This window comes from Planococcus citri, chromosome 1, assembly GCF_950023065.1.
Source record: "Planococcus citri chromosome 1, ihPlaCitr1.1, whole genome shotgun sequence".
Lineage (NCBI taxonomy): Eukaryota > Metazoa > Arthropoda > Insecta > Hemiptera > Pseudococcidae > Planococcus > Planococcus citri.
The window spans coordinates 73,574,818-73,587,792 of NC_088677.1; the positions used below are offsets into that span (position 1 = coordinate 73,574,818).

At 32.4% G+C, this 12,975-nt stretch overlaps 1 protein-coding gene and 1 long non-coding RNA gene across 2 annotated transcripts in view; one reads left to right on the plus strand and one right to left on the minus strand.

The window, feature by feature from the left end:
* The window catches only part of LOC135831570 (uncharacterized), a 108,195-nt gene that overhangs the window by 86,849 nt on the left and 8,371 nt on the right, over positions 1-12,975 (minus strand). The gene's annotated exons all lie outside the window — the stretch shown is intronic.
* The window catches only part of LOC135831550 (DNA-directed RNA polymerase II subunit RPB1-like), an 80,250-nt gene continuing 76,250 nt past the window's right edge, over positions 8,976-12,975 (plus strand). Inside the window, exon 1 of the mRNA XM_065344138.1 lies at positions 8,976-9,315. Coding sequence (XP_065200210.1) covers positions 9,301-9,315 — 15 coding nt within the window. The 5' untranslated portion in view covers positions 8,976-9,300. The remainder of the gene's footprint in view (positions 9,316-12,975) is intronic.

A 12,975-nucleotide genomic window follows, 5' to 3' on the forward strand; every position in this document is an offset into this window, starting at 1 on the left:
ACTTTGATTACATCCTCACAATGTACAGTGAAAATTTGGACTCTCTAGGTCAATTTGGAGGGGATGTAGGCTTTTCTAAACGTCGAATAACATGTGAAAATAACCAAAAAATCTACTTTTTTTGACTCTGGAAAGGGGCCAAATAGAGTTGGAAGGTTGAAACCTGCAAAAGGCACTTCGGGTACATCCTCACAATGTACTGTGAAAACTTGGACTTTCTAGGTCAATTTGGAGGGCTGTAGGCTTTCCTAAACGTTGTCAAAAAAACATGTAAAATATCCAAAAAATCCACTTTTTTGACTCTGGAGAGGGATCAAATAGGATTGGAAGGTTGAAACCTGCAAAAGGCACTTAAGGTACATTCTCCCAATGTACTGTGAAAATTTGGACTTTCTAGGTCAATTTGAGGGGCTGTAGGCTTTTCTAAACGTCGAAAAACACATAAAATATCTAAAATATCCACTTTTTTGACTCTGGAAAGGGGTCAAACAAGGTTGGAAGGTTGAAACCAGCAAAAGGTACTCAAGTGGCACCATCCCATTGTATGCTGGACATTGGGGCTCCTAAGGTCAATTTTAAGAGTGGGGGAGGTCAAAAATCGGGTAAAATAGGGTCAAAATCAGGTTTTTTCCACCTTAAATGGGGTGGGGATGACCTAGGACTCTGAAATTTGGATATGTTGTTCACAATGGCGGTACACACCAATGGTATGAATTTGAACCCTTTTCATCAATTTGGGGTCACATTGTGCTTCTCCAAAAAATGACCTTTCTGTAATTTTCAACTTTGATCCTTTCAACTCCAATGGTCAAATATACCTTGCGAGAAACTCCTATTTCCCAAGTTTGAGCTTATTTGATGAAAAAAAAACAGGTTCCAGGTTATAAAATGTGATGCTGAAACTTAAACACCTATATAAATGCCTGACCTACCGCAAATAGCCCCATTTTTTACAAAAAAATTGACTAAAAAGCAAAGGGGTTACGTAGTCAACTTTTTTTTTTTGGTAGAGGATTTAGCGATATTGTGTGTGAATTTCTCGGATCGGTGAATACCTACTTACATTTCCGGACTCAAATTCCCATCATAGGACTTTCTTCAACTAGGAGTCGTCTTAAAATTGATAGTATAAAAATTGTTTATGATTTGATAAGAACCTCTCAAAGCTCATAATCAACTTGCTATTGAAATTAATTGATTTTTATCTCAGCTGGCATGATACATACGATATCACTTGGTGTTTGATATTCATCAGTCTGCTTCCTGGTTCTTAAAGCGCAATAAGCATGATACGTTTCAAAATATCGGACGAGTTGGTCCTATTTTTCGCACAAATATTCAAAACAATTTTGCTATCTGTAGACCTCTATAGAACTAATGTGAAGTGAATTTGGGTAAATAGCGGATTAATTTCGTCTTACTCGATAGGTAGGTAGGTAAAATTTGATTCCATTTTGACGATGAAAAAATAAGGTAAACCGATCCTATATTTGGTCCACAAATGAGCAACAAATCAGAGTTTTGTTTCATCTGCACGATATGCTTTATGCTTTGCACGAGCTGCGACGAGAACATTTATCAAACCCGTATCACGATGAAGACATCATTCGATCCAAAACGAGCTTACATTTCAATGGGTCAAGAAAGTTTCAAGAAATTCGTCGAAATCAGCAACATCCTACTAGACACATCACTGCTAATCCAGGCCATTCTAGATGACGTCGATTCCGAGGTAATCATCATAACGTATCCTAATCGTTTCGGTAAAACCATCAACATGGATATGGTAAAAACCTATCTGGAAATAGCGGTCACCGAAGAGGGTGAAAAAATCACACCTGTCAGCAGTACATCTAACTATCGGTTATTCGTAAAGGGTAAATTGGACTGGGTTAATGATACTCGATCGTCGCAATTTCAAACCCCATTTCTCATAGGTGAAAATAAAACTTTGACGAAACGTTATCTAGGCAAGTACCCTGTGGTTCGTTTGAATCTAGGAGACGTGAATGGATATCACTACGGAGCATTTGTGGGCAGCTTGAGAGAAGCAGTCGGTCACATGTTCAGCGAACACGAATACATGCTCGAAGTATACGAATCTATCGTATCGGACGATAGTAAACCCGAAGCTGAAAGACAGAAAGCTAAAGAAAACCATAAACTATTCAAGAAACACATATCGCGAAAACAACGAACCGAAGAGATCCAGGTAAGCGTCGCTTTCCTTATTCAAATACTCGCCGAGCATTTTGAAAAAAAGGTTTACGTTTTGATCGACGAATACGACGCGCCTTTCGTCGACCTACACTTGACCGGGAATCCGATGAAATTGGAATTCAAAGACGAGCTGATCAGTTTCATGAGATTCCTCGTATTTCGTACGCTGGTCAACAACAACAATACCGCAAAGGCCATCTTCACAGGTATTGCTAATCTTCGAGGAGGCTCGTTCTTGCCCAAATACTTGAATTACTCGTACTACAGTTTTTTCGACGAACCTATCGATTATTTTTACGGTATCGAGTATAAAGATATCGTGGAATTATTCAGCCATCTGCAACTATCGGACGATTTGTTCTACAGAGCTATCGTGAAATACGGAAGTTATTCGGCAGGATCTTATAATCAGATGAAGATATTCAATCCTTGGTCTATCGCTTACTTCATCGATAATCAAAAAACCTTAGGTGATTATTGGCTAGACAACGTGACGCTGGATAGGAATTTCCAGGATTTTCTACGAATCGAATCGTTTCGAAAGACATTCGACGGAATGCTTTATAACGACTCGCAAATTATAAATTTAGAACAACCTTTCGGTTTCACCGTAGAAGATTTTAGACTGGTGGAGGAGTTCTTCAACTCAACCACACCGAATCAGAGTACTCTCATTAATGTGACCGAGATAGCGTGGAAGCTTTGTTTTATGGGAGGATATGTGACTTTGGAGAAATCTTGCAGCGAAAATTGGTACCATATGAAGATCCCTAATCGAGAGCTGAGACCTTTTATGCAACGACAAATTGAATTTTACACCATCAACAATACGGATGTGAGAAAGACCACGTCTGATGATTTCTAGCATCTTTATATTATTTTCAAGGGTGTGAAACTGAAGCCAAAATTTGGCGGGAAAATGAACCGATAATTTAAAAAGGTCGTACTTACTCATTTTTTCAAAACAAAAAGTAACTTCGGTATAGGTGACTCAAAAAAGCTCCAAAAAGTAGGTGTCCAAAAAAGTGATAAAACACGAAAAAAAAAAACATTTTAACCTCAATGTGGAGAAAAATTACGAAAAAAATGACATTTGAAATCGAAATGTCGAAATATTACCTAATCTTAAAAAGCTGGACTAATTTTGCAACTTTATGGTAAAAAAGAACGACATTTTTTGGCAATTTTTGGCAACGCGAAGAGAGATTTTTTGCAATTTGTGGCCATATAAAGCTAATTTTTGGAAAAAAGCTTTCTAAAAAGTGAGAACTTTTAAAAAAAGCGAGAGTGCAAACTATAATAATTTTATTTTAAAAAAATAGGACTTTTTGTTAGGTAATTCGGAGCCGAAAAATGATACCTATTCATTTTTTCGCAATCGCTGTCAAAAAACCAAGACTTGAACCATTTTTGTAAAAATGTAACTTTTTGGAATTTTCTTCAAAAAATTATCCATTTTGCTAAAAAAAACAAAACAAATTATCATTTTTGAAAAAGCGAGAATTTCTTACAATTTTTGGTAAAAAACAAGATTTTGACAATTAAACGAAAGGCTTTTTGGCAATTTTCGGCAAAAAAGCTAAATTTTTGTACACGTTGTTAAAAAAAAAAGGGAGGCATTTTAGAATTTTTGGAAAAAGAATAAACTTTTTCAACAGCTTTCAATTTTGAAGAAAAAGTGCGAAATTTTGAAATAATCATCGGCTAATTATTCTAAAAAAAAAACTTTTCGTGAATTTTTCATCAAGAGAAAATTTTGTCAATTTTTGACAAAAAGCAAAGACTTTGACAATTTTAGCAAAAAGCAGAACCCAAGCAAAAATTTTCATAACTTTTTTTTAAAAGCAAGAATTTTTGACAAAAAACAAGACTGCGCACTTTCAGCAAAACAGAATAGCTTTGTGGATGGTAATTTCCGGCAAAAAGCTAAACCTTTGAATAATTTTTGTAAAAATGTGAGACTTTTTGGAATTTTATTCAAAAAGTTATCCATGCTAAAAAAACAAAACATTTTGTCATTCTCGAAAAACTGAGAGTTTTTGACGATTTCTGGCAAAAAGCAAGATTTTGACAGTATTAGCAAAAGAAAAGACTTTATGGCAATTTCCGGGAGAAAATCTAGATTTTTGGACAATTGTAAAAACAAATACACCTTTTTTTGAAGATTTATAGAAAACAAACCATCAAGCTATTCGCTGATTGCAAGATAGATTTTGCATTTGCTTCCAATGCTTTCATCCTATTATTGGTTGATTGATGGTTGCATTAGTTCCTACGTTTGCTTTTAAATACTCAACTTGAAGCATGAAGCTGATTTTTCATGTCTTGATCTTTTTTAATAATTTATAAAGTAGAATGTACCTAGACTTACTAGGTATTTTTATTAAAATGAAGTCAAATGACTTGTAAATTAAACCGTTCATGATTCAACTCCATAAAATCATTCCTACACGAATAAAAAAACATTGAAAATTAAATTCCAAATCAGTCCCATGGCTACATATAAACTGAAAATTAATAAATTTATTTGCCATTTAAAAATTGTGTAGAAATTTCTGACGGATATAGTGCTAAAATTCTAATCATTACAAACGCAAACAACGCTGGTCATTTCTTCGAATTTGGCGCCAAAATATTGCAAAGCATTATAATAAAATCCTAAATGCTTATTCGCTGATTGGCTATTTATTGAAATACTGTTCGCTGATTTGCTAGAAGTTGAAAGACATTGATGAAAAAGTAAAAACAATATAGTTTTTTCTCGCATCGCGCAAAAACTATAAAAAGGTGACATTTTTCAACAGTTTTCAATTTTGAATAAAAAGTGAGATATTTTGAAATTTTTTGCAAAAAGCGACAAATTGTTATTTTTGGCGATTTCTTCAAAAAGAGAAACTGTTTATAAATTTTTTAAAAAGCCAGAATCTCATCAATTTATGGCAAAAAACAAGACTTTTACAATTTTATCAAAAAGCAGTACATTAAGGTAGGTATTAAGGGTTAAAAAATAACATGACCTTATTTTCGCAGTTCCTGTAGAAAAAACGAGACTTTGTACAATTTTTGGAATTTTCTGCCAAAAGACGACAAATTTAAGGCATTTTGCTAAAAAGCAAAAAATTTTTGTCATTTTTTTAAAGCGAGAATTTTGGACAAAAAGCAGGACTTCGACAATTTTTGAAACAATTTTGTTTTTTAAAAAACGAAATGTTTAGTATTTTTGGAAAAAACGAAATTTTTCAGCAATTTAGCCGGAAAGTGAGTGTTTTTCTCAATTTTTGACAAAAAGCAAGACTGAAAATTTTAGCAAGAAGCAAGACCATATGCAGGCAATTAACTTACCATAAATATTGGCAAAAACGTATACTTTTTTACAATTTTTGGTCGAAAAAATCGAAAATTCTGCAAAAGTTTGGGTAAAAATTAAGACTTTGGAATTTTCTGCGAAAAAGCGACAATTTTTACCTTTTTTTTGCAAAAACAGAGGGTCTCAACTTACCCTCGTGCACCTTACTTAAAGAATTTCCGCCAGCAAAAAATGTGCAAGTATGTTTTAGTAAAAAATATTAATTCTCGAAAATCGTTTCATTTACCTACTTGAATTAAGAATTTTGAGACTAGGTATATGAAACAGGAAAGTAACGTGAAATTGCAAATGAAACTTCAGAAATTATCATATTGAATCTCTATGATTCCATGAGTGGTAAAGTCACAGCTTCACTCGCCTAGTATAGGCGTAAGTTGAAACGTCATATCAGACAGCGCAATGATTTCATGTGATATTAAAATCACATTCAACGTGTAAGTAAAGTACCTTTATGTATCGAGGTGAAAATAATTTTATACCAGACGCATGATTTAAGATACTTATTGTTTCCTAGACAAACCAGCTATTTCAGTTCCTTTACTAAGTAGGTATATTTTTATCAAAGAAATGTTTACAAATCGTTCTTATATTCGCCTGGGAAACCCATTTTTCCAACCACTGTAATTTTCAAAAGGGAAAATGAGTGAAATTTTGGTTAAATTTGTTTCCAAACAATGGCATTGCTCTGCTTGAATGGTCAATTTTCTCAAGTTTTCAAGGGTAGCAGAAACTTGAGCCTTACAGAGGCCTGAAAACTGGAGAGATTATTCTTTATACTCGTAAACAGAAAAAGAGTGTATAATTATTTTTCAAATCATCGCGTCTTCATTGTTTTTGTTTAATAACTCGAAAAGTTGAACGAGCACGTAGGTTTTTTAGAAGTGAAAAATAATCTATATTTAATGCTCTACGATCTTAGACTTTAATCGAAAGCTCTTCCTTAAACGAGTCGATAGATACAAAAGTTCAAAGTTCAATGTACGTGAAAACTCACTCATACTTTATCTTTAAATCGAAATATAAATGAAATTTTGAGTAAACTCATGGGTGTTTGAGGATATAACGGTGATCTACAAATTCATCCTCTACAATTTGAGCTTTTCCTCGACTCTGTAGGTCCATCTGGTCAAAAGTTGAAAAAGTTGTAAACGCTCATAGTTGAACTTTCATAAATTTTGACCAATAAAAGATTACACTGTCGAACAAAAGCTCAAATTGTAGAGGATGAATTTTATTAGATCACTCTTCCATCCTCAAAAATCCAAGTGCTCGCTCAGAATTTCGACGATCTATTCCAATTCAAAGGTTCAGTACTCGCACACACCAAACTTTGAACTTCCATATGAAACGAAGATTATTTTTCACTCTTAAAACACCTACGTGCTCGCTCAAATTTCTGAGTCATGAAACAAAAATGATGAAAAAGCAGTTCGTTCCCATAAGATGCCGTGTAAACTTCGGTCTATATCGGAAATGTGGCAACGCTGCTTCTCAGTTCTGCGAGCGGTGTTGATCGAATGCAGTCCTATCCGAGAAGAAATTCACATTCGACTAAACGAGGTACAAGTAACGCTATCTATGTACAAGTAGGTGAGTATATTACAGCGTGTTATTCTTATATTACCATAAATTATCTAACATTGAATTGCTATGTACTAGGTAAGTGCTTCTGCATTCATCAGCAAACAACAAAAATTATTCCATTTAAAACGATAAACCGAATCCAAATTGGAATACCTATTCTGTGATTAAAAAATACACGTCGAATGAAAATTTATCAAATTGAGCATCATACTCGAGAATAAAATGAAACAAAATTTTAAAAAACTCGAACATGAGAATCTAACAAAAAATTACTTTTTGTACGTAAATCACAGGCAATAAAAATCCTCAAAAAAAAAAACTGTCCTCTGTGACCGGGGACGAAACTAAGCATTCTACGGGGGGGGGGGTGAAGATGTCAACCAAAAATTTACCGACTGATATGAGGGTGAAAAATGCCAATAATTTTGTCGAATAAAAAGGTGAGTTTTTTAATGTGTAGTGAAAGATGAGAAGACAATTTTGACAAAAGATTCAAAAAGTTTGCATTCATAGCACCCTATTATGACTTATAAAAAATTTTCGTTCCCATTTCTCAATTGTTTAGAAACCTCAAACATGAAATTTTTTCATTTCGTAACAACCTTTGTACATTTTTTTCAAATTTGAGAAAAAATTTTTCAAAAATTGTCGTAATTTAATATTTTGTTTTCTTTTGCTTATTTGTTTCCTTTCTGGAAATTTTGTTCAATTTCATTTTGGAATTTTTCCTCTGCATTTTTGAAAATTTATTTTTTTGTCCTTTTTTTTGGTTTAATCAATTTCTAGTTTGCCCGAATTGATTTCAAAGATTTTTCGGTTACTTTTTTTTTAGCAATTTCGAATATTTCACAAAATTTAGGACATGAAAACTTGAAAACTACAACAACAACAACAACAACAACAACAACACAAAATTGATATAAAAGAAAAACAAATTAGCTCGAGTGTATGGAAGGAAAAAGCTTTTAAAAATTCCTATTTTAATAAGTGAAAAAACAATGTTTTTTTATTGAGGGGGGGGGGGGGTTATTTGTTGGCTTCAAAATTTAAGAGCTTAATTTTTCAAAAATGTGCTTCATTTCAAGTTTGAAAAAATCCGACAAATAAGTCTCTCTATTAAGACCAAAAATTTTCAAAATTTATCAACTTCGTCTAATCTCCGCAAAATTGGCGAATTTTCCGACTTTTTCGAGATTTGACCACTTTTGAGGTTCGTCTCTGTCTGAGACTGAAATCCACTCTATATTTCAACAACATCCCTCTCTGTAAACTCGAGAACTTCTGGCTTCATTCAAATGATGTAAAAAATTCTCGATACAAACCAGCATCGAAAAATTTACCATAATCGATGCAACACCTGAATCATCGCCAAACCATCCACGTACTAATTTTCGTGTCAAAATCACCTACGATTCTTCGGGGTCGAGCAATTTAAATTCTAGGGTAGCTTGACTCATTCGTACGTCATCGTGCGATGATCACAACCACCGATCACCGATTACATCATTCAATTATTCAATGGGTAGGTGGATGAGCTGAGCGACATAAACATTTCACCGTGAAACATCTCCTCTTACCCTACCTTGTGGAAAAAAAATTCCCACTACAGCGGAGAAAAATTGCACACCAGAGTGAACTCGTTCAAGTATTCGGAACGTAGACACACGATGAGGTATATGATCTAATAACACGAAAAAGTACGTAAAAAAAAAGTGAGCAGAAGAAGAGGTAAGATGGAGGGATAGGAAGTGTGGGTACCAGGCCGGCGAATTTTTAGTCGTCGCGAACGGGTATATATATTGGTCGCGGATGTACTGGACTCTTGTTTTTCGTCCGGACATATTGGAGCGAGCAACCAGTTGTGATCGTGTGTACGGTTATATATCGCATACAATTTAAAGTACCTACATTATACTCGTAAAAAAAAAACTTATATCTTAGGTACGTGTACCTCGAGACTGTACGTGAATGTAAAAAAAATTTAAAAGGACTTATTTTTACTCGTATATTTGAACGATTGCGCGTGTTTTTTTTTCAACCGGTTGTGGTGTTGTTGTTGTTGTTCTGCATAATCTGCGAATACACTGTACCTGCAGTCAGATCGTTTGCGACGATTAATTAGCATCAAAATGAGTATCACAAAGGTATGTATCGTGTTGTTGGTTTTATTAGCTTTTTTCGGCTTTTAAATGCACTATTTTTTTTTTCGTTGAAAAATTTTAATAAAATTGATCAATTTTTCGTGCACGAAAATTCAAGTGATTCGTCATTTGGTTCAATTTGAACACTACTTGAAAGGCTTCAGGCAGTAGACTAGGGAAACAATTCAAAAATGATCATTAGATCGCAGAAGAGGAAATTTTTAATCGCTCCATTTGGGCGAAAATACTAGTTTTTCAATTAGTTTAGTTTTGATCTATCCCCTATCTTGGAGAAGCAAAAAAAAATTAATTTTCCAACAACTTGTTTTTTTAAAAAAATTAAAAAATGATGATAATATTTTTTTTAAAATGACCAAAAAACAGTCTAGTTTTCAATTTGAAAAAATTGAACCAATTTTGCAACTAAAAAAAAATTGTACCAATACTTAAAGAGACATTACCAAAAAAAACAATCCGCTTTTCAATTTAAAAAATTTTGCAACTCCTTGGTAAAAAAAAATTAATATAGAGAGAAATTACCAAAAAAGAAAAATGATTTTAAAAAAGGGTCCGGTTTACAATTTTAAAAAGTCACACCAATTTTGCAACTTCTCGGTTAAAAAATAATAATAATAATAATAATAATATACAGCAAAATGAGCAAAAAAACAGCCCGGTTTTCAATTTAGAAAAATTTGGCAGCTTCTGGGTGAAAAAATGTTTGAAAGTTGAACTAATTTTGCAACATCTTGATTAAGAAAAAAAAAAATAAAACTGAGAAAAATAACCAAAAAAACCAGTCTGGTTTTCAAATTTAAAAAAATTTTGCAACTTCTTGTAAAAAAAAAAAAATTACCAAAGATGACCAGCTTGGTTTTCAATTTTAAAAAACTTTTTCAATTTCTTGATAAAAAAAATTTAAAAGTTAAAGTATTTTTGCAACTTTTTTGGTTTAAAAAAAAAACTAATATGGAGGAAAATATAACCAGAAAAATAGTCGAGTTTTCAATTTAGAAAAAAATTTGCAAATTCTTGGTAAGAAAAAAAAACAGAGAAAAGTGACCAAAAACAGTTCGGTTTTCAATTTTAAAAAGTTGATTGAGCTAATTTTGGAGCTTTTTAATAAAAAAAAATTAATTCAAGTAGAGAAATGAATTTTAAAAATTTTCGGATTTCAACTTGAAAAAATTAAAGCAATCTTGAAACTTCTTTGATGAAAAAAAAATCTGTTCGGGAATTTTTGGCAACAACGTAAGAATTACCTAGTGCAATTTTTGTCAACAATAAAATTATTGGCAAGAATCAATACTTCGACAATCTGAGTGAAAAGCAGGCCTTTTTGGGAATGATTGGCAAAAAAAACTGATAAGTAGGTACTGTTTAGTTTTTCTTTCTGACAAAAAAAAATGACAAGATTTTTGGGTGATCGTGGAAAAAAAAATTTGTTACTAATTATTTTAGAAAAAAGTAGGACCTTTAGTTAATTTTTTCAAAAAATAGCTGTTTTGCAAAAAAGCAAAAATTTTTGTCATTTTTAAAAAAGCGAAAATTTTAAAGAATTTTTGAAAAAAAAAGTGATTTTTTTTAGCAATTTTGCTAAAACGCGAATTTTTGTCAATTTGCAAAAAGCAATATTTTAACAATTTTTGCTAGAAGCGAGACTTTATGGCTGGCAAAAAATATACTACACATTTTGCAGTTTTGATCGAAAAAGTGAGAATTTTAGACAATTTTGAATAAAAAGTAGGATATTTTGGAATTTTTTGCAAAAAGCGACAATCATTAGCGATTTTTATACGAAACGATTTTTTTTTGAATTTTAAAACAGTGAGAATTTTGTCAATTTTTGGCAAAAACCAAGACTTCGACAAATTTAGCAAGAAGCACGACTTTATGGCAATTATTGGAAAAATATGCTTTTACGCAATTTTGGTCGAAAAAGTAAAAATTACGGACAATATCAAAAAAATGTAGTTTTTGTAACTTTTTGCAAAAAAATAAAAACATTTTTTTAAAATAAAACAACAATTTTTGTCAATTTCTGAAAACTATTTTTTTGCAATAATAAGTACTTTTGGGTAATTTTAAGAAAAAATTCAAGAAAATTGTGAAATTTTCTGTAAAAAAAAATATTAAAAAAATGTTTGTTCTCCAAGATGCATGAAAAAATTATATTTTTGATAATTTGTAAAAAAAAAAAAAGAAAAAGAGCAGATACAGCATGAGCAAGACCAGAACAAGCCGTCAGCGCATCGTTGATTGCAAGATGGTTTTTTCTTTTTGCTTTTAGATATTGCTTTATTGGTTACATCGATTTGGAAAAAAAAACTCCATTCGAGATCTTTTTTAAAAAATGTCAATCTCTCAAAGTTTACGCATTTGTCGAACAGTTGATATAAAATATTGATATAACAATTTTCAACTCTTTACCACGTTTCAACGAAAATATTTCACTAAACACATCCTCTCTCCATTTCGTCAAAATTGATTGAAAAACAAAATTAATTAGTTCCCATATTCTTCCCGCTCTTCTCCAACCAGAGAACACCGCAACAGTTCGAGATTTCAGAACTGCAATCTCATTAAAATAATTGTAAAATTCTCAAAGATTGATTCGTATAATATACTGTAAGCTTCATCAAATTTCTAACTTGATTTCAAATTTGAAAAAATTTCAGTCTAAAGTTTACTGAACTAGAACTTCCATCACGATATTTTTACTCCAACTTCACATCAGCAAGTGAAATTAATGTGTCAGAGTGATCAATTGTAATACCTCTTGAATTATTTCTCACTTTACTTATAAAGCATAATTCTTACGTAGCTTTCAATAATGTAGCAATTTTTTAAAACACCAACTAAAAAGGAAATACGACGAAAAATTCTTCTAAAAAATCATATTACGACAATTATCCCATTCCTTTCGTAATTTCGCCAAAGCAAGCTTGATGTATACCATCAAAAAAGAAATAAATTCGGATTTGGACGCGTGAAAAAATGTCCTCAACAACTTGACATAATTTCTACCTATGAAAAAACCTGATGACCAGTGACCACAACATTATAGATTTCGTAATACCTATACCGAAGATGTTTCGCGTTCAACCTTCGCTTGTATCATAATTTCAATTTATTGGCGAAAAAGTAAAAACGCGTTGAAAAAATAAAGTACGAATTATTATCTACTTGTATGTAGAAGAAGAAATATTCTACATAATGAATCAATCTTACGATCGTGATGCTGCCGGTGTGGTGTGAGTAACACAGTAGCTTAAGTGGCTTCATATAATATAGAGGTTGTTGTCGTTGATGTAGGCAGTCCTAGGCACTATACGTGGATTTGTGAAAAAATAAAATAAATATCTAGTAGCAAGTAACCTAATTAACATAGTACTTAATTACGCGAACACCACCACTACGATCGCGAAAACACATATTTATAGAAAAACTAGTTACCTATCTACGAGTTGTACAGACTCATAGGACGACTTGATTTCATACATTTATTTTATATTTTTGAAACATACTCGTATATGCACCGTGCAGTGTGCAGGTAGGCACTAAGCAGGTATTAGTTGCAAGTTCCTTATCGCTAAATATTGTACAACGTACGTAATAAAGAGTGCTGGTCTTATTGCTGGCATATCCAGACTAAAACTACAC